At 53.9% G+C, this 19,273-nt stretch overlaps 2 protein-coding genes across 9 annotated transcripts in view; one reads left to right on the top strand and one right to left on the bottom strand.

The window, feature by feature from the left end:
* The window catches only part of TNIP1 (TNFAIP3 interacting protein 1), a 45,846-nt gene extending 35,656 nt beyond the window's left edge, over positions 1-10,190 (top strand). For 6 of the 8 annotated variants that reach the window (XM_059917532.1, XM_059917526.1, XM_059917531.1 and 3 more), the window contains 7 exons: positions 1,829-1,957; positions 4,174-4,305; positions 5,471-5,596; positions 6,143-6,208; positions 6,597-6,788; positions 7,643-7,733; positions 9,422-10,190. In XM_059917532.1, the coding sequence (XP_059773515.1) occupies positions 1,829-1,957; positions 4,174-4,305; positions 5,471-5,596; positions 6,143-6,208; positions 6,597-6,788; positions 7,643-7,733; positions 9,422-9,456 (771 nt within the window). In that variant the 3' untranslated portion in view covers positions 9,457-10,190. The remainder of the gene's footprint in view (positions 1-1,828; positions 1,958-4,173; positions 4,306-5,470; positions 5,597-6,142; positions 6,209-6,596; positions 6,789-7,642; positions 7,734-9,421) is intronic. The other 2 variants (XM_059917525.1, XM_059917530.1) reach the window with 1 other exon arrangement.
* Positions 10,191-10,713: 523 nt separating this feature from the next.
* On the bottom strand, positions 10,714-18,770 carry GPX3 (glutathione peroxidase 3). The gene is made up of 5 exons (XM_059917533.1): positions 18,609-18,770; positions 13,753-13,906; positions 12,724-12,841; positions 12,191-12,290; positions 10,714-11,774 (listed from the first exon to the last, which is right to left on the bottom strand). Exons 1-5 carry the CDS (start codon positions 18,693-18,695, stop codon positions 11,553-11,555), a joined length of 681 nt encoding a protein of 226 aa, XP_059773516.1. The 5' UTR covers positions 18,696-18,770; the 3' UTR covers positions 10,714-11,552.
* Between the last annotated feature and the right edge of the window lie 503 nt (positions 18,771-19,273).

The following is a 19,273-nucleotide window of genomic DNA, read 5'->3' as shown; positions in this document are numbered from 1 at the left end:
CTAATTACAGAAGCAAATGAGTAGACCTGTGTTAAGTACGACACAGGAGAAGTTACAGGGATCAGGGCGAGAGCATAAAGGGGGCCTGGATTCATTCTGGGGGGGCCCGGGAACAGGTCCCCTGAAGAAGTAGCATCTGATCTGTCATGTGTGTGACTGACACCGGCCAAGGCCCTTCAGGATCCTGGAGCAGCTTAAAGAGGAAAGGCCATTTGACCCCCAGGCTCTCTGGAGATTTTATTTCTGTCACCATGCCTTCTCCTTCATGAGAACTGGGTACGGGCTGCTTTTGCCTGACTTAGAAATGGCCATTTCCAGCAGAGTTCCTTCCCATCAGTATGCGACACCTAAGGGCCTTCTCCTAGCGGTCAGCCTGCCTTGGCGACCGCCCCGTACCTTGGAGATGTGTGTTAGGGAGGACACTGCCTGTCTTTTCTGGTGAGTGCACAGTCACAGCTTGGGACTGTCAGCCAGACCCTGGCTCACGTTAGTCGGTGGGATAAGTTCCTGGCATCTGACACTCTTCCCTGTCAGCTGGGGGAAAGGCGGGATGTTTCAAGACAGAAGCGTGGCCCTGTGGTTAGGGACACCTGGCCATAGAGGCCGTGCTGACCTGGGAGCCTCTTAAACCGGGAGTCCGCAACAACTCCCACAAGATCCAACCAAGGCTGCCCTCGGCCATCTTTGGCTGAAAGCAGCTCACCAGCTAGTTTGTAGGATATTGACATGTTCACACGATACAGATACAGTGAGTTTCCCTGGACCGTCTCCTCTCACCACCCCCACCCCCCAATTCCAGGCCCTTCCCAGTGGTAACCACGGTTACCATTTTGGTATATCTTTCCAGGCCTCTTATCACAAATAAACACACAGAAATAGACAGTTTAATGTGGGTGTGCCTGGTCTTTCCTCTGCACTGTGCTGCCCTCTTCTATTTCAAACACTCCCTTTGACTTTCAAGGGGACAGAGAGCACCAGAATTAGGAGACCTGGGTTCTAGTCTAGCCCCAGCTCACAGCGTGGCCTTGGGTAAGTCACCTCCCCTCTCTGGATAGTCATTTCCTGTCGTGTAAAGGGGCTAGGACTTGATGCTCTCTGAGGGCCATTCCAGATGTGGCTCTTTGCGATGAAGAACGTGGATTGTTCCATAGTAAGTATGGAAGCAGTGCTTCCACCTTGAAGCCTTCCCTGGTTTCTTTTCAGCTGTAGTATTCTTTCTTTTAACCTCACAGTAGTACTTTGTTTCTCCGTGGAGGAACCCTTTCTGCCTTATGCTGCATTTATTTCTATGAGGGTCTTATCTCCTCTGGGCTCAGAGACTGTAAGAGCTGAAAGGTCCTCTGGAGACTTTCAGTGGCTTATCGCTTTCTGTGCATCATAGAAGACCCCTGTGCGAATCTGGTGAAAACTGTGGCTTTTCTCTCTAGAAAGTTGCACAGTCAAAATTGTGTGCTCAGTTTGGGGGCTCACAGACCTCCTGAAGCCCACCTGTGACTCCTGTTACGAACCCCTTACCCATGGCAGATAGGAGAGCTTAGACCAGAGAGGGCTGGGTCAGTGCCCAAGGGCTCAGCTCACTTTTGGAGGAGCTGGTGGCAGAACCTGGGGCCTTTCATTCACCTGAGCCACCCCTTCCTTGAGGACAGGACCATGTAGACATTACCGCTCTCACCCGGGTGCCTCGCCTGGGGCCTTGTGCCTGAGCATCGTGGGGCAGCAGAGTGAGAGCGAGAGGGGAGGCATGGCCACGTGCAGGGCGGGGCGGGCAGTCAGGGAGTCTAGGCCTCCTGGAGAGGCTCCCTGCTTACCAGTCCTGTGTTCCCTGCAGACCGACAAGGAGCAGCTGACAGCAGAGGCCAAGGAGCTGCGCCAGAAGGTCAAATACCTGCAGGATCAGCTGAGCCCGCTCACCCGGCAGCGGGAGTACCAGGAGAAGGAGATTCAGCGGCTCAACAAGGTGGGCGCCTCGGCTGTGGTCTGTTGGGCGGGCAGGGCTTCCCTGAGCCAGCCGCGGTGCCCGCCCTGTGGCCGGTGCCTCAGACCCTCAGCTCAGGGGGGGCGACTCCTGGGTCAGGGCGAAGGCGCTGAGGCTCTCGGTGCTGCCCCGTGATTTCCGCCACCTCTGCCTTCCCCTCCCCGCATGCTGAGTGCCAGGCTGGGACGACCCCATGCTTGCTCCCCTGCGGCCCTTGGACGTGCTGTTTGCTCACACAGTGCCACCCCCTCATCGTTCAGGTTTAGCTTTAACACTGCTTCCTCAGTGAGGCCTTCCCAACCCAAGTCTCCTTTGAGCTCCCTATTCTGTGTGTCTAAAGTACCGGCAGCTTCTTTCACACCCCTTCTGGCATTTTCTTGTCATTACTTATCGATGACCTGTCTTCCCATCTGACTGTGGGGGGTGTGCGTCTTCACCAGGGTACGTATCCCCCAGCACCTGGCGCCAAGCCCGTCCGTGTTCAGGAAAAACTCACTGAAGGGAGTGGATGATCACTGGCCTGAGGTTCCTGCCCTCGAGCAGGGGGATCCAGGGAGATGGGGCTCAGGGTGGGGGTGGGAGAGCCCAGGTAAAGCGGGAGCCCTTTGCTCTGAGCCACGGTGAGAGGCGGTGGGCCGGGCTGTTTCTGGTCCCAGGTGATAACCCCTGCCTGCCTTCCAGTGCAGGGGCTAAAGGAACAAGCTGACAGGAGGGGCTTTGAAAGGAAACTTTCTCCTAAGGCTCAGCTTTTCCTGCTGTGGAGCCTGTGCTCAGCGTTTCCTCCCGTCCTGTCTGTCTGTCTGCCTTTCCCTTCTGCCTGCTCTCCTGCTCACAGCGGGCTCTGCTGTGAGTTTGCATTCACTAGGCCCCGGGGGTGACCCTTTCTGTTTGGTTTTGGTGTTTGGTAAGCGCTGATGATGCTGAGTGTGGGGCCCTGGGACCTGTTCTCTGGGAAAAGAACGATCTGTCCTGAGCTGTGGGAATTGGGGGTCTAAATCCAGGCAGAATGTCGTGCCTGCTGCTGGTTGTAGCGATGACTCAGACAGGGTCGCTGCCCTCCAGGTTTCTGTGGCGTAGCTGGGGACAGACACCGGTGGGGATGATTAACGCGAGGCTCTCCCTGTCCCTGGACCTCAGCCTGCTCATCTGAAAAATGGGGCAGACGGAGGAGGAGGGTGAAGTGCAGCCGTAGCCGCCCCTTGAGCATCCTGAATTTACTCTCGGCTCAGCAGTTTCCTCATGTTTCTGGGGGAGTCTTGGAGAGCAAGTGGGGCCCAAGTCCAAGTTGGGGAAGGTTTCCTTTATCTCCCCAAGGTCCAGGGAGGCACTGTGAGCAGTGCTGACGCATGGCCAGCAGAGGCCCTGCTGTCTAGGAGCTGAAATCCGGGTGGTGATGAGGGTGTCCAGTCTCGAGAGGCGTTCCAAAGTTCTCACGCAACACGTTAACAGGGTTGAAGGAGAAAACCAGTTAATGGCAAACTTTTAAGAGAATGTGAGCACACTGTTTACGTAAGGAAAGGTATCTTGTGGACATGGTAAAACAGGGGTGCTTTTTAAATTTTCAAAATGCTATTTGGTGATGTGTCAGCCCATTTTCAGGGTTGGAAAGGTAAAATATTAATTAAGTCAAAATTAAAATCCAGGCTAATCTAATACAGAAGAGCTGGGGATGGAGAGGTTGGTTTGGTGGGAATGGGTTACGGAAGCTGAAGAATCACAGGGCACGCAGTTGTCGAGGAGGCTGAAATTTCTTCCCCCAAAGGACTTAGTGTTCTTTCTAGGTCTGGGTGCTAAGAATTGAGCCACTCATCCTCAGGGAAGGAGATTTCTCCCTTCTACATAAAGACCACAGGTTAGGCTGCTGGTTAAGAGCACATGCTGGCTTTGAGTCCCTGCTTTGCCACTTACTAGCTGTGTGACTTTGGACAAATCACTTCAGGTCTCTGAACCTCAGTTTTCACATCCATAAAATGGGGATGATGGTCACAATCTTTTCTTCATAGGACTGTGGTGAGGATTCAGTGAAATGTTGTGTATAGTGTTCATAAATAAGATAGCACTTATTAAATAGTGGTGGTTATTATTATTATTATTGTTATCAGGAAAGGGGCCTTTCAATGGGGCCTCACCCTTCCAATGAGGCCTGACTTCCAGGGGCTTTCTGCTGATGGGCCTGTCTCCTCTGTTCCTCATTCCAGGCCCTGGAGGAAGCACTGAGTATCCAGGCCTCCCCATCATCTCCAGCAACAGCATTCGGGAGCCCGGAAGGAGCTGGAGGCCTGCTAAGGAAACAGGAGCTGGTCACGCAGAATGAACTGCTGAAACAGCAGGTGAGTCTAGGGGGAAGAGGTCAGGTAGGAGGTGTCCAGCGGGAGCTGGAGCATTCCTGAGGGCCCAGGATGGGCCTTGAACCATGTGGAAGCTGTAATCTGTAGTCCACTTTCTGGCCATTGGCCAGGACCCCTGTCTGGATATAGGTTTATCCTCACCACCAGTGTATCCCTATCTAGGTCATTCCTCTACCACCATCATGGCTTAAACATTTCTGTGCCCCAGCTGTGCTATTATTTACCTAATATTTTGTAAACAAATTTTAAAATAAATTCAATAAATATATTTAAAAGGGAACTTCAGATTTCTACTATAAATGGGAAAACCTGTTTATTATTTGCCATAAATAGAAAGTAACTGTAAGCAATAAATACAGTAAAAGGTAAAATAGTGTTGTTGAACTCTAGCTAGACACTGTCGCCTGATGAAGACTCTGAGCTTGAGTCATCTCTCCCTTTATTTAAGGGAAGTTAAGTACTAGAAACCTGTTAAAGACACAGTAGCATAAAATGCAGACCTTCTTCTTGAGGGACACACAGAATTGAAAGGAAGTTGAAAAGGTTTTGGTTCTCTCACGTGTTTCTGTGCTGTTTGGTGCCATGCTTTCGATCCTTCTAAATCATTTTGAGCCTGGTCAGCTTCTCACTGATCTGCAGTAAGGTTGTGAAACTTCAGAGGCAGAGACAGGGCCCCACCCCGTCCCTTCCTTGCCAGTGCACCCCAGAGCCTTGGGAGAGTTTGTAGGCCCTCTGCTCTCGGAGCCAGGAGACTGGAACTCCAGTCCTCCACTCATATTCTTTTTCTGTGGCCTCCACCTCTCTGTGGGCCTCAGCAGAAGGAAAGGATGGGACTGGTTGATGGCTGTCAACCTGTTGTTTTCTTTTTTGGCATGGATCCTTTTTTCAAATAAAGCCTATGTTGAAGCCCAGAATATAAGATAGACAGACCCAGAGCTATCTGTTTGAACTTGCGGGTGGGGGGCCAGAGGTACACCTGTTCCCCTCCCCACGGGGATTTTTGAGATGCGGTGAAACCAGTTTTGATGTCTCACTCCCATCAGGAGGCCCGGGGTTCTAGGCCCGAGCAGGTCTGAGTCTCCACTCAAACTGCCCCTCCTGCCTCATCCCTTTCTCACCACCTCCCCACCCCTTCCCACCCCTTCAGGTGAAGATTTTTGAGGAGGACTTCCAGAGGGAGCGCAGCGACCGTGAGCGCATGAATGAGGAGAAGGAAGAGCTGAAGAAGCAGGTGGAGAAACTGCAAGCCCAGGTCACCCTGTCACATGCCCAGGTGAGAAGAGCTGGACCAAGGAGGGGGCAGCTGGCTGTCCTCACGGGGAGGGGGCAGGGATTGGAGGGTCCCTGGTGAGACTGGATGTCAGGACACTCACTGATCCTCCTTTCAGCTCTGCTGCCACATTTCTGTGGCCCTCAGAAAGGCCCTTCCCTTCTCTGACCTCTAGCTCTGATTTTCCACAATCAGTTTTCACGCCTTAAAAGAGCAAATTTAGGAGTTAGCTCTGAGCCATCCACTCTCTCCCACATTGTAACTAAAAGGTGTTAATGGGAAAGCACAGAAGCAGTGAGGCTCACACAACCCTCCTGACCTGTGTTCAGACCACCCCCAGTGATGCGTGAGCAGGCCTTACCTGCAGCCTGCAGCCTGGGCTGTGCTATGTCTCATAGGGCCCTTTCCCGGGGCTGGGCCAGGCAGGACAGCCCATAGCGGTGCCTCATGCATTGGCTGGTCAACCCTGCGGTTGGTTAGGCCCTGAATCCAGGCCTGGCCAGGAAGCACCTAGCCTAACAGTCTTCTCTCCTTCCCTCCTTCTCTCAGCTAAAAGCCTTCAAAGATGAGGAAAGGGCGAAAGATGCCCTGAGACAGCAGAAGAGGAAAGCAAAGGTGAGGAGGCTTGAGGGAGGAAGCAGCACTTACTGCATTTTACCTCCTTCAGGGTGCTGCAGTCACTGGGGGTGGGGGGGGGGGCATCGTTTGCTCAGGTGCCCAGCTAACTAATGAGGTAATGTGGGTGGAGCATTCATAACAGTACTTGGTACAGCATACGTGCTCAGGACACACTAACCGTTATCATAGTTGATATTCTGTGCCCATGTACCAGTTTTCCATGCCCATGTGCCACTCCTGTGTGCATGTGCCAGCCTTCCGTGGCCACGTGCCAGTCTTCAGAGAACTGAGATTCTAAGTGGAGAACGGGAGATGGGATGGGTGTCACTGGGACGGCCCATGCAGCCTGTCACAGGCCAGAGCCAGATGTCAGCCTTTCTTGCAGACCTCGGCAGACCGCTACCACGTGGAGCCCCACCCGGAGCATCTCTTCGGGGCCTACCCCTACGCCTACCCGCCCATGCCCCCCGTTGTGCCGCACCGTGGCTTTGAGGACTGGTCCCAGGTCCGCTACCCGCCTCCCCCCACGGCCATGGAGCACCCACCCCCGCTTCCCAACTCGCGCCTCTTCCACCTGGTGAGTCTGTGCCCCTCTTTCACTCCAGGACACACACACAGGCCACCCAGACACATTCCAGAGGGCAAGGTCAAGTGAGGGAGTCAGAAGCTGCATCCTTGGCCCCTTCTGAACAGCACTGTGGTGTGCAGCCTGGTGTCTCAGGGGCAGGACCTTCCAGCCCAGGGCTGCTCAGGGTCACTGGTGTAGGACAGAAAAGGCCAAGTAAGGGAGTGGGCCCAGAAGGAGGGCTTTCTCCCGCCCACCAGGCCAGGGGTACTGGAGTTTGGGTTTGACCTTCTTTATAACCTCCACATGGAACCAGGTACCAGATCCTCACCATGCATTCTCTCCCTTTGCTTTTCTTTCTCTTTTCCCTTTTCAGTTTCCTTTCCTTTTCTCTTTTCTTCCATTTTTTTGGCTGCTTTTTTCTTCCCTTGCTTATCATTCTGTCTCCAAAGAGCTGCTGTCACCTGTCCCATCCTCTCCAGTGCCTCTGCCACAGCCCCCTCAGGCACCCCCGCTCTCACCTGGTGACAGCTGCCTTCCATCCAGCTTCTCTCCCATGACCATTCCTTACATGCATCTTTAAACACTGGAGTGTACTGTGGGGCTTAAGAGATTAGCTCCAGGATTATAGAGACCTGGACTCAAATCAAAGCTTGGCCACTTGCCTAACTGGACGACCTTCAACAAGTTGCTTAACCCATCTGAGCCTCAGTTTGCTAACCTGTAAAATGGGGGTGGCAACCTGGGTAGTTGTAAGGATTCAGTTATACCCGATTAATATGAACTTAGTACTGTTCCGGCACGGTAGCTGCTACTGTACTTTTCGAGTGTGGTTTATTGATTACTAAGCACCAGTGTTGTTGCAGCCAGAATACACCTGGCGGCTGCCCTGTGGAGGGATACGCAGTCAGAGCTCCCAAGTGATGGGCTCACCCACGGCCAGGCCTACGGAACCAGGTGAGCACGATCCCCTGGTAATGGGCCTTGTCTTCCATGGGGGGAGATAACTTCTTATCTGCCAGGATCACCCCTGTTTGGGGACGACGATGTTGCTACCTTCTGATCTAGGTGGAGGAGGAGGCCCAGCTTTCTGAAATAGTGTTGAGAAGAAAGGGATGGTGACTGCATCATGAGGGGGTTGAAACCATTCCTTCCTTCATTACAGTTTAGGGTCTAAATGCTGTGTGCTGTATGAGGTTCTGGGGAAGCTCGGATATGGTCCCAGCCCTCTGACCTCACTGTCTAGTGAGGCGGGCAGAAATGAATGGTTAAAATCACACCAGTGGGCATACAACTGCACTCAAGTGCCCTGAAGGAAGAAGAGCAGGTTTCTATGAGAGCAGACAGCAGAGGGACCTGACCCAGCCTGGGGGCCATGGTGTTTGAGTTGAGACCCTCAGAATGAGTGGCATTAACGAGGTAAAGAGACAGAAGGCACAGGTGTTCTTGCAGAGAAAGGACACATGCAAAGGCCTTGGTGGGAGGGGATGAAGAACTGTGGCCAACTTGAGGATTGAGAGAAGGCTGGCGTGGCTGGAGCCAGGAACAAGGTGGGGAAGGGGGGATGGGCAAGGCGAGGTCAGGGAGGTTGGCGGGTCCTGACCGAGAAGGCCTTGCAGGCCACGGCAGGAGGGCTGGTCTTTATCCTAAGGATGATGTGCAGCCCTTGGACATTTTAAAATCAGAGTGGCATGGGAACTCCCTGGCAGTCCAGTGGTTAGGACTCTGTGCTTCCACTGCACGGGGCCCAGGTTCGATCCCTGGTTGGGGAACCCACAAGCCCTGCCGTGCGGCCAAAAAAATAAATAAATAAAAAATAAAATAAAATCAGAGCAGCATGAGAGATTAGATTTGCATTTTGTAAAGCTCCCTTTGGCCACGGTGTCCGCCATAAACAGTTGGGGTCTGGAGGTCTGTTTGCTAGTCACAAGAGCACCCTGGGCCCTTGGTCACTCCCTCACTTTCTGCGAGGCTCTCATGGGGCAGAAGGCACTGCCTTGCCTGTGGGGCTTCTGGGAGCAGAACTGCAACTAAGGGGAGCAATAGGGAGGCCAAGTCCATCTCAGCACGAAGAGGAGTTTTCTAAGGGTCACAGCTGTGCCAGGAGGTCGAGTGCCCCTCTGCAGAAGGAGTGGGAGCAGAGACTACAGGGTGACTTAGAGGAGTGTGGTTTGGAGGATCTCGTGGTTGGAAGGAGGAGGTATTGGGCTGGTCATTTTCTGATGTTTCCCTGCGGAGCCCTAGAGGTTCTGTGGAGCCCCTCGGAGCCTGCTTTGATGAGGGCAGAGGGTGGCCAAGTGGGCAGGACTGTCCCCTCGCCCAGAACTACTCCATTTCTGGGATCTGAAACCAGACTGACTAGGCGCCAGCACCTCCTAGACCTGGGACTTTGAGCGAGTTTTTAAAAACCTCACTGTGTCCCAGTTCCCTCCCCCCCATAAAGGGATAATAATCTGTCTGCTTCATAGGGCTGGGCAAGGACTGAATGACAAATATACCTAAGGCACTTAGCCCAGGGCCTGGCACTTGGTAATACCCAACAACCCTAACTGGTTTTTTCCACTCTTACTATATTGGTTTCCATAGGACTTTGAAACCTACTGTAGCACCTCATCTTCAAATCCTCAAAATTTTTGTTTATTTAGAGTCCACCAAAAATGACCGTGAGGGACCTCAGTGAAACCAGTCCCTTGGCTCCAGCTTCGTCTTGCAGAGCCAGCTGACTTCAGCTTACTGGAAAACTAGAGGCCACGGGCTCTCCGAGCCTCAGCCACTCGGGAGGCTGAGATGGATGGCCAGCTTGAGCCCTGGCCCCAACCTGAACTGTTTAGAGACTCGGGAGGCTCCATCCAGAAGGCGTCCATCTGGGCCTTTCCTTTGGAGTGACTGGGAAAAACTCACTACTCTGCCACTGAGCGGAGAGAGGCGTCATCCGGCCTTGACCCGCCATCCTCTGCAGAAAGTGCTGGCAGATGTTAATCTCAAGTGGGGTGCAGTGAAGACCCCTTCCTTTCACAACTTCCCCAGAAGTGGTTCAGCAGCCCCTCCGGGGACCACAGTCAGTTCATGTGTGTGTGTTTAGTTTTTGCTTCAAGCTCTGCAGTAGCAGGACCTGCCCCACGCACATCCCCTCCCCCTCTGAGGAGCTGCGGGAAGAGCGGGTTTGCCTCTGGGAGCAGAAGAGACAGGATGCTCTACTCCTGGGCCCTCCACTTCCGCCCACGGCAGCCTTGCCAGCACCACTGCAGCCTGGGATGAAGCCCATGCCGGCCACATCGGCTGAGGGGCCCCAGCCTGAAGCTGCCAGGCCCTCAGCTGGAGGCTTGTGGTGCTGGAGGCCCGGATCGGGGTGGCTGTTGATCCCCGGACAGCTGTTTGCACGAATCTTGGACATAAATCCAAGTTGAAGATTAACATTTTGTGACTGGTATTCTTTTATGCCCTGATGAATGTTCCCCTCCTGGTCAACCAGAGTGCTGCTTTCCTGGCCCCCTCCCTCCGTACCCCATTCCTCCCAGACACCCCCGGGAGCATCACCGTTACTCTTGGCAGATATCCCCTGGGGCCCTGCTCAGAGCCTCCGTGAGGCTCATCCAGGGGCTGGGGGTCAGGCAACCTGGGTTTACATTCTCGTCCTGCCCCTCACTTGTCAGGAGACATTGGGCAAGGCCTGGACCTTCTGTGAGCCTGTTTCTTCGTCTGTCACATACACACCTCACCTGAGCCCTAGCTGCCGTGGAGACCTGTGGGATGACGGTAGACGTGAGCTGGTTTTACAAACTCCAGATGCCGAGTGAGGAAGCAGAGTGGGCCTAGGTAGAAACCAAAAAGCAAGGGCCCAAAGGTCTCCCTTCATTCCTTTTCTCTTCCTCTTCCTCTTCTCCCTTCCCCCCCGGCGAGGGTGGCCCCATTGAAGAAGCACCACAGTAGGCTCAGCTGCTGCAGAAAGGCCTTTACTAGGCAGACAGGGGTGAGTCTAATGCCAGTGGGTCGGGGTGAGAGGAGAGGGCACATCCCTCAAAGGAGCGGGGGTGGCATCCCTGCCCAGGGGCCTCAGCCTGAATGCACTAAGGGCTGGCCCTTCAGACAGGCTCAAGGGAGGTCCGCCCACAAGGGCTTTGGGCCACTCCTTCATGGAGATGCCACCCCTGACACGGGGAACATGGCCCTTGCTCTCACATCTGCCTTGGCTACTCTCAGGGAACACTGCGGGGCGGGGTAGGGGGCTTGGGAGGGCCCTCAGGAAGGAGGGAGGCTGTGTGATGGAGAGGAGGATGGTCGGGCAGTGTGGCAGACCCAGAAACTTCTGGGCACTTCAGGGGTGGTGTTTGGAGGCAGTGGGAGGTGCCGGCCTCAAGGGTTGAGGTCCAGGTTGAATCTAGAGCTGGTTTTTTTCTTTGGGCTCAGCAGGAAGTGAATTGTTGTCATTGGAACAGAGAACTGGAAAGAGGGGAGTTACTCTGGCACTCTCCACGGCACACAGCTGTCGCCACACACACGATACACGTTCCTGGGTATTCGTGCAAGTCAGCCCGTGTGGCCGTACACATAAGTGTGTGCACACACCTGGTCACACACAGCTGTAGGCATGCGTGCAAACACCCATGTGCACAGCAGTACAGACAATTGTATGCACACGTTCGTGTCAGGCTGAGGCCTTGTGTAATCGTAAGGGGTCTAGTGTGGGAGTATGGTGTGGGTGGAGAAATGGATTCCTTCCTGAACAGAGTCCTCCCCAGCCCCTGCGTGGTGGACATGGGGTGGGGTGGGCCTCAGTTACTTCCCCTTGGCCTCCAGGGCGGCCCGGCGCCGCATGTAGGTCAGGATGTCCATCTTGACAGTGTTGACCGTGGTGCGGTGGTGCCAGCGCATGATGGGAGCACCATCTGGCCCCACCAGGAACTTCTCAAAGTTCCAGCGGATGTCATGGACCTTCATGGGATCCCAGAAGAGGCGGCCCGGTGAGCCCAGGAGCTCCGAGGTAGGAGGACAGGAGTTCTGGAGCAGAGATGAGAATAGAGTCAACCCTGCTTGGGACCCCTCCCACCCTTATCCCGCCTCCTTCCCAGGACTTCTTGGGGGAAGGAGAATAGCCTGGCACTGAAGAAAGAGCACCAGTTTGGGAGTTAGAAAACTGAATCCCAGAACCAGTTTTGGCTCTAGCAGATTGTGAGACCCTAATCTTGTCCCTTCTGGGGCCCATCTGTAAAATGGGCTGATGAGACCCTAGGGTTTGCAAAGCCCTCTAGTTGGAATAATAATCAGATGCCAAGAAATCCCCCAGAGCCCAGGAGCGGAGGAGGGTGGCACAGGCCTTGTCTTTCTGTGGGCTGGAGCCAGGAGCGGCTGCAGCCTGGTGCAGAGCCAGCCTCAGCGGGGCAGAGAGGCTCTGAGAGAGGTGGCTGCGTACTCACCTTCAGGAATGTGTAGAACTTCTGTTCTTTCTCCCCGTTCACATCCCCTTTCTCAAAGAGCTGGAAATTGGGGACGAAGCCCCCACCTGGTCGGACATGCCTAAGAGCAATGTTTTTATGTGGGTCCCAGGGAAATGGGCACAGGGCTCAGAAATGAGAGGAAGGGACAGAACAGGGGAGGGGGTGTTGGGAGTCTGGATTTTATGCTACAGTGGGCAGTGGGAGCCAGTGAATATTGAATGGGCACAGGCATAATGTGGGTCTACAGTCTTTTTCCAGTTTGGTACCTTCTTAATAACCCCTGCCGTCCACCTGTACTCCCCTTCCCCCTCCCCGGTCATGTGCTCACAACCATCGTCCCTGTCTCTGTTCCTCTCCTGGCCCCTCTTCCACTCGTTCCACTAAACGGGGTTCCTGGAAGGGGAGAGTAGTTCTTGGAGGCTGATAAATATCCATCATGAATAGGGGCCAGTGCAAGAGATGCCTAGAGGCTAGGCTGGGGCGCTTTCTCAGGACACTGAGTCAGCACTCACCTGAGAGTGGCTAGGATCTCCGAGTTCTCTCCTGGTTCCTGTTTTCCGAATTGGTTGCAGGGGAAGCCCAGAATGACCAGACCAAATGGTGCAAGTTCTTCCTGTAGTGCATTCAGTTCTGGGCCAGGGAGAGAGAGAGCAGAGACTGGGGTAGCCTGATGAGGAGCCCTCCCTCCTGTGTACCACTCTACCTGCTCACCCATTGTACAGCTGAAATCACTGAGGCCTGACAGGGGAAGGGACTTGCCCAAGATCATCCACTGAGTGTGGCAATGCTGGGATTCAAGTCCCATCCTATGGATTCCAATCTGGATAGGTTGGAGGTTTGGGGAAAAAGAGAGCAATATGGTTCATCAAATGAGTAATCAGTCACCCACTGCCAAGGTCCAATGATTGCCAGGCAGAACGTTCTAGGTCAGGTTGCCCTTGCCTCCCTCTCACACCCCACCCCACCCCCCAAAGCATTTTCTTGTGGGTGCTTTCAGATGCCTTTCGCCTGCCTGTTCCCTCAGGCTCTTGACTCTGACCCAGCTAAGGAGAAAGAAGTGAGGATACTAGGGATCATGAAACCTGGGTGCAACACCTGGTTCTGTCACTAACACCTGTACTCTGGGGACTCAGGCCAGTTGCCTGCTTTCCAGGGGCCAAGAGAAGCACTAAGGCAGATGGGGCTGAGGACAGGTGAGGAATTCTCAGCAAGACAAAGCTATTATTTCTTACTCCAATGAAAGGACGCTCCAGGCACAAACCCAATCTCCTCCCTCCTTCTGCTTTTAGAGCAGTTGAGGTGCCCAGGGATGAAGGATAACTGAGAATCTTCTAGAACATGTTTGAAGGTGATCAGACCTCAGGCTTATATAATCATTTTCAAAGAACCATGAAACACAGTAGGATTAAGATACAGGGTTTGGAATCTCATGATCGCCGTCACCCCTTCCCCCTTGCACGGGGAAAGCTCCTGTGATTGGAATGTGCCCAACTGGCAGAAACAGCCCCAAATAAAGCAGGGGAAGAGGGATGGGCTCTTACCAACGTACTGGCCCGTCAGGCCTCAGTAGCTGGCCACGTTGACAAAGAGGATGTATTTGCCAGCGTACTGCTTAAAGGGGATGTACTCCTCCCCGTCAATGGCGAGGGCTCCATACTCGTAGATGGTGCTGCTCACGCCAGCATGGCAGTCCATCTGGAAGAGAAGACCAGCGCCGGGGAGCGGTTACAGCTGGAAGGGAACTTGGACTCCACCATTTCCAAGATAACAGGGAGAGGTGGAACTGATTGGCCCAAGTGGTCTTGACTTGCCCAAGACCACTCCAAGAATTAGAACCAGACTAGAAGTGAGGTCTCCTAATTCCTTGTACAAGACAATAATTTTGAAAGCACTTAATAAGCTGGTGGGTGCTATGGAAACTTGGAGAAATACTTACTTTGGTCATTACTTCTGCATCACATGTCAATTTATAAACAGTCACTGGGCAGGCTCTGAGGGACACTCCCCCGATGCTGGTGTTGTGTTATTGGATGGGCTGGTGGAGACGGGGAGGCTATTGCAATAATGCAGGCGAGTGGTGATGAGACCCTGAACTAGACCATCGTGAAGGAAGAACTGAACAGAAATGAGGAAGCAGCAGTATGGACAGTGGTGATTCAGAGGTTCCCGATCTGGGGGACTGGAAAACTGACGCTGTTAGAAAATAGGGAAGTAGGATAGTAGCCAGGAATGGGGCAAGGCCTGCCATGAGGATTAAGTGGGATGGTCAGGGTAAAGCTCCAGTGCCTGGCATAGATTCAATGTTCCCTGTGGGCGAGCAGCTGTGACAATGACCATTATACCTTCCTCTGCCCAAGCTGTTCCACGGTCAGCCTCCAGAACTAGTAGAGAGAGCGTTAAATGGGCTGCAAGTTGGGGAACCTGGATTCCATGACCAGCTCCGCCACTAACTCCCTGTGTGGTCTTGGACTAGCCCTTTCTCTTCTGTGGGCCTCAGTTTTCTCATTTATAAAATGAGAACCTTGAACTGGATCAGCTGTTCTCAACCACCATGGCTTGACAGCGTCACTCTCAGTGGGAGAGGAGGGCATGGATTACTGCCGGCAAGCGGGATGCTGCATTTACCCCACTCTACCCCATCTTACCTCTGCCATTTTTTGGTACAGACTACAAAAATCTGGGTCTACTCTTGAAAGAGTGTCATGGCATCACTACCATAATTAGCAGCTGGACGGGTAGTCCTGGCCTGGACATCTGAGAAGAGGTGAGAAGACAATAAACAAATCGAATGCAAACTAGCATTATAGACCAGAGAGACAGAGCCAGGTGGTTGGAGTTAGAGAAGCAAATTCACGTCCTCTCTTCCCACCAATCCTGGAAGACTTGCTGTTGTGGCCAGTTACACCTCTGCCCAACTGCGTGAAGAGAGCCATCTGGGCTGGCAGGGCGTGGCCCCAGGAGGGTGAAAAAAGCAGCCTCTGTCTTGAAGACTCCGTAGCCTGCTGAGCCAGGGGAGCTGGAACTCCCTCCACGCGGCCATTCCCGGACAGCTGCAAGCTCTCTTCTTGGCTCCGGTACAAATTCCCTGCTACACGTGAGTCTAATATTCCATGCCCCGTGACTTCTGGTGGCTGCTGGAGGCCGGCCTGAGACCTAAGCTTGACATTCCTTCAGCCCCTGGGCTTCGTGGGCCCCAGCTGGGGTCAGCTCCACCTCAAAATACAGACAGCCAGGGCACAACAAACACACCCTAGCTGGCCACAGAGGTCTAGCAGCCAGAAGGAAAGGCCTCCTGCCTGCCTCTCCACTCCACCCTGGTCTGAAAACAAACTGTGAAATGGGGAGAAAAAAAGCCAAGAGGTTGTCTAAATAATGGAAGCTTGTAAACAGCGGGAGGATCAGCTTCTGAAACCAGTTTCAGGGTGGGAATCTCCTCTCATTAGATTTGAGTCTTTGCTGGCTGTGTGGCCCTGGGCAAGTCACGTTCAGTCTGAGCCTCCATCTGCTGACGGGAGAGGATAATACCACCTGCCTCCCAAAATGGCTGCGAGAATTTACTAGCAGGTCAAAACTGTCTTGCAAGCCTCTTGGAAAGAAATCTGTACCCGCCCTCCGCCCCACCCACCCATCAAGGGATAGGGTAAAGGGCCCTGACGTTCCTACCTCATTGTGAAGAGGGCTTTGATGTTCCCCAGCCAGTATGAAGAAGATGATGCACTGGGCAGGGAGTTTACAGGAGAAGGGATGTGTGACAAAGCCTCCATCCTTTCTACTGGGCCAGTGAAGCCAGTGCTGTGAGTTCCGACCGAGAGGGGTCAGAGAGCGCCTATGGTGGGGGAAGCCATGGCCTGCATTCACCACTGAGCACACGCCCAGTCCTTACGGAAGCCCCCTCCCCTTTTCTGGGCCCATGGAGTCCCAGAACCCTGCACCTTAACCCGGATGTCAGAGGAGTTGTGGGTGGAGGTGGGGAGAGGGAGTGAGGGTGCCTCTATCCTCCCACAATTGCACAAGACAGGAGAGTTTCGATGGCTTGAGAGTTGGAGGGGGGACCCCGCCAGGACCCCAGCTGGCTAGGGTTGCTGGTCCTGTGTCTTTCTCCTCACCCATCTTACCACCCCCACCAGTGTGAAAGTGTGAGAGGAGAGCTGGACTGGGGGCAGGAGACCTGAGTTCTGGGCCTGGCTGGGTCTGATTCTGTGTGACGACTCCTGTCCCTTCTCTGGGGCTCTGGCTCCTCAGCTGTGAGGCGGGGTCAGATTCAGAGCTGTCTTGAGGGCTCTTCAGCCCTGACTGTCAGCCGGTGGTTCCATGATTCTCTCTGCCTGGTTTAGTCACCTAGAAACCAGCGGTTACTAGGATCCCACGCACGTCAGCGGTTGTTATTCTCTCTAGCCTCTGCAAAGTCCTTTTGTAGAGGAAGGACAGGGAGGCTGGGCAGCCTTAAACTGGACTGGAGAGGGGACACGGCAAGGAAAGGAGGATTCCCTTTGTTACCCAGCCCCTCCCTTTGAATTGGGAGGAGGCAAACATCCCTTTGGGGCTCTCACCCTTTGTCCATCCCATTCTCCACCTGCCCCTTGCCCCATCGCTTGGCCCTGGAGTTGGGGTAGGATAAGTGGTGGAGTCCTAGAACCCAGGGCTTTGACATTTCAGCTCTCTCAGGACCTGGAGGAGAAATAGGCATGCCCAGACTGTCATTAGCTAGCAAGTCCTAGCTGGTTGTATCTGATATGATCACACCTCACCCTAAGAGTTTTCTAGACCATACCCACCCTGTTTTCTCTGAATCCATCTACTCCTCCCCAGAGTTCTACAGAGAACACATGGCTATGATTAATTATTCATGGGATCCATGTTCTTACCTCCAGCCTTCTTGAAGCAGGGCCCGTCTTCCCTTCTCTGCTTCTCCCCAAACTGAGGTTATACGACTGACTCCAAGATACTGCCCTACCCACGGTCTACCCTCACTTCTACTCCACACCCCAATATTGAAATTCAGTACCATCCCTGCCCTGGAAAATACCTTCTGAGTTGGAGATTATGAACAGGACTGGATACAAAGCCAGAGGCTTAGAGGAAGTGGCCCCATAACCATCCAGTCTCAAGGCTGACTCCAAGCAGGGGCAGACTGATTGGAATTTAGGCTGAGGACAGGACAGGGGATAGAAACAGACAGAAGGAACCTTGTGTTTGGAATGGGCTTCCTGAACAGTAGATACGATTTTGGAAACTGAATCATGGAGTCATAAGATCTTAGAATTAAGACCTGGAAGATTTGAGAAACACAGAAGTGCAAAGCTTCTTCTTCAGCTTATACAAGCCTTTTGTGTGTGTGTGTGTGTGTGTGTGTGTGTGTGTGTGTGTGTGTGTACTGGGATGCTGGAGACATAAATCTCTCTCTTTGGGTCTATGCCTGGCTTCTGCCTCCCCACCCTGGGGAAGAGGAGAGATCTACAGTGCCCACTTTGGCATATACTGTCCAAAGAGATAAGCATGTGTGGTCACCCCTGCTCCCGGCCTCAGCATCTCCACTCTAGCTAAGGGCCACACACTCTGCTGGGGATAGACTGAGGCTCAGGAGAATTCTGCCTCTCCTTTCGAGCTGGCAGTCCCCAGCTTTCTCCAACTACTAGGTTTGCTCAGGCCAAGGTGGGCAGTGGGTGGGGGGTAGTGAGGTTGCCCCCAAACAGGAGACACAGCGTGTGGATTTTGCAGCTTCTCCAAGCATCCCCTCTGAAATCATCAGCCTCATTGTGCCCTGCCCTCCCACCTGCTACAGGTGGAGAAACTGAGGTCCACAAAGGAAAAGGGAGTCTAGTCAGCATCCTGGGCATTCTCTGCTGCCAGCTCAGAGCTCCTTCTGTCACACTCTGCGTCTTCTACCAGTATCCCAGAATTCTACCTGCATTTATGCTTGGGCTAGACGGGGACCACACAGCTGCGTGTTCCTTCCCTTTCACCTTGCCTGCCATTCTCCCTGGGAACCTCTGCAGCCAACCCAGACCCTGAGTCTCCAGGCCATTTTCTGTGCCCCCCACCCGCTTCAGGCCCCACTGGAGGGGAATATCTCAGAAACAGACGGTGGCTTGGAGGTAGCAAGGCGACCCGGAGGTAGCCGTGGGGATGAAAGTGTGGACCGGGAGAGAAGACCCTTCCTCCCTCATTCATTCTGCCCACCCGGGGCACCCAGGTCTCCAACAGATGGAACCGCGAAGAGTCTGACGACGGTCTGGGTATGCTGAAGAGGGAGGCAACGGGAGTTAGGGCGTCTCTCGCACCTAGGTGTCACCCTACTTGGGGGGGAGCCCGGGAAGAAGGGTGCCTCACCACCGAGCGATGGACACCTGCGGACCACGTTCGATCCCCCGGCCACCCATCCCCGAGGCTCACTCACCTTCGACTTCTCCTGTCCTCGGCTCGGCGGAACGAAGCCGGCCAGGAGCAGGGAGAGAAGGCAGGATGCCCGGAAGAGACGGGCCATGGTGGGCTGGGGCCGCGTCTCGGACTCGCCGGAGACGCTGTCTGATCCCGGGCCGCAGTTCGTCTGAGGTGTCGTCCGCTCTCATCCACCTTTCAAGCCCTCAGCGATGACCAATCCGCGGCCGGGCCGGAGTCCTTGTAGCCAATCGCAGGGCGTCTGGCATTTCAGGGGCGGACACAACTTACCCTCCGCTTCTCCCCCTCCCCAGGCCCTGGGCGACAGTGACATAAGCAAGTCTGGACAGAGAGATGGGAGCCAGCTCCTCGTGAACCCGTGAGGCGGGCCCCTCTTCTTTAGACTCTAAAGTGCTGGAAGAGGCAGGCACAATGTCCTCAGCACAGCCGGGGAATGGGCTTTGAAAAGCGCCGAAGAGTTGATGGCACCCCCAAGGTGTTCCCTGTTCCCTCCTGCCTCCATTCTGGTTGAAGGTATATTAAGGACCTAAAATGTCAGCAAGATGTGAAGTGAGACTTCCAGGAACATTTATTTACTCTATGTAGGTTTAGTGCTTAAAAAGCAAAGAGTGAATGCCCTAGGATTTTGAATGCAGCCCTCTCCTGGGAAGAACATTGGGGTTC

This window comes from Balaenoptera ricei, chromosome 3, assembly GCF_028023285.1.
Source record: "Balaenoptera ricei isolate mBalRic1 chromosome 3, mBalRic1.hap2, whole genome shotgun sequence".
NCBI lineage: Eukaryota > Metazoa > Chordata > Mammalia > Artiodactyla > Balaenopteridae > Balaenoptera > Balaenoptera ricei.
The sequence above is the reverse complement of the archived record's forward strand: the minus strand, read 5'-3'. Positions and strand labels throughout refer to the sequence as shown.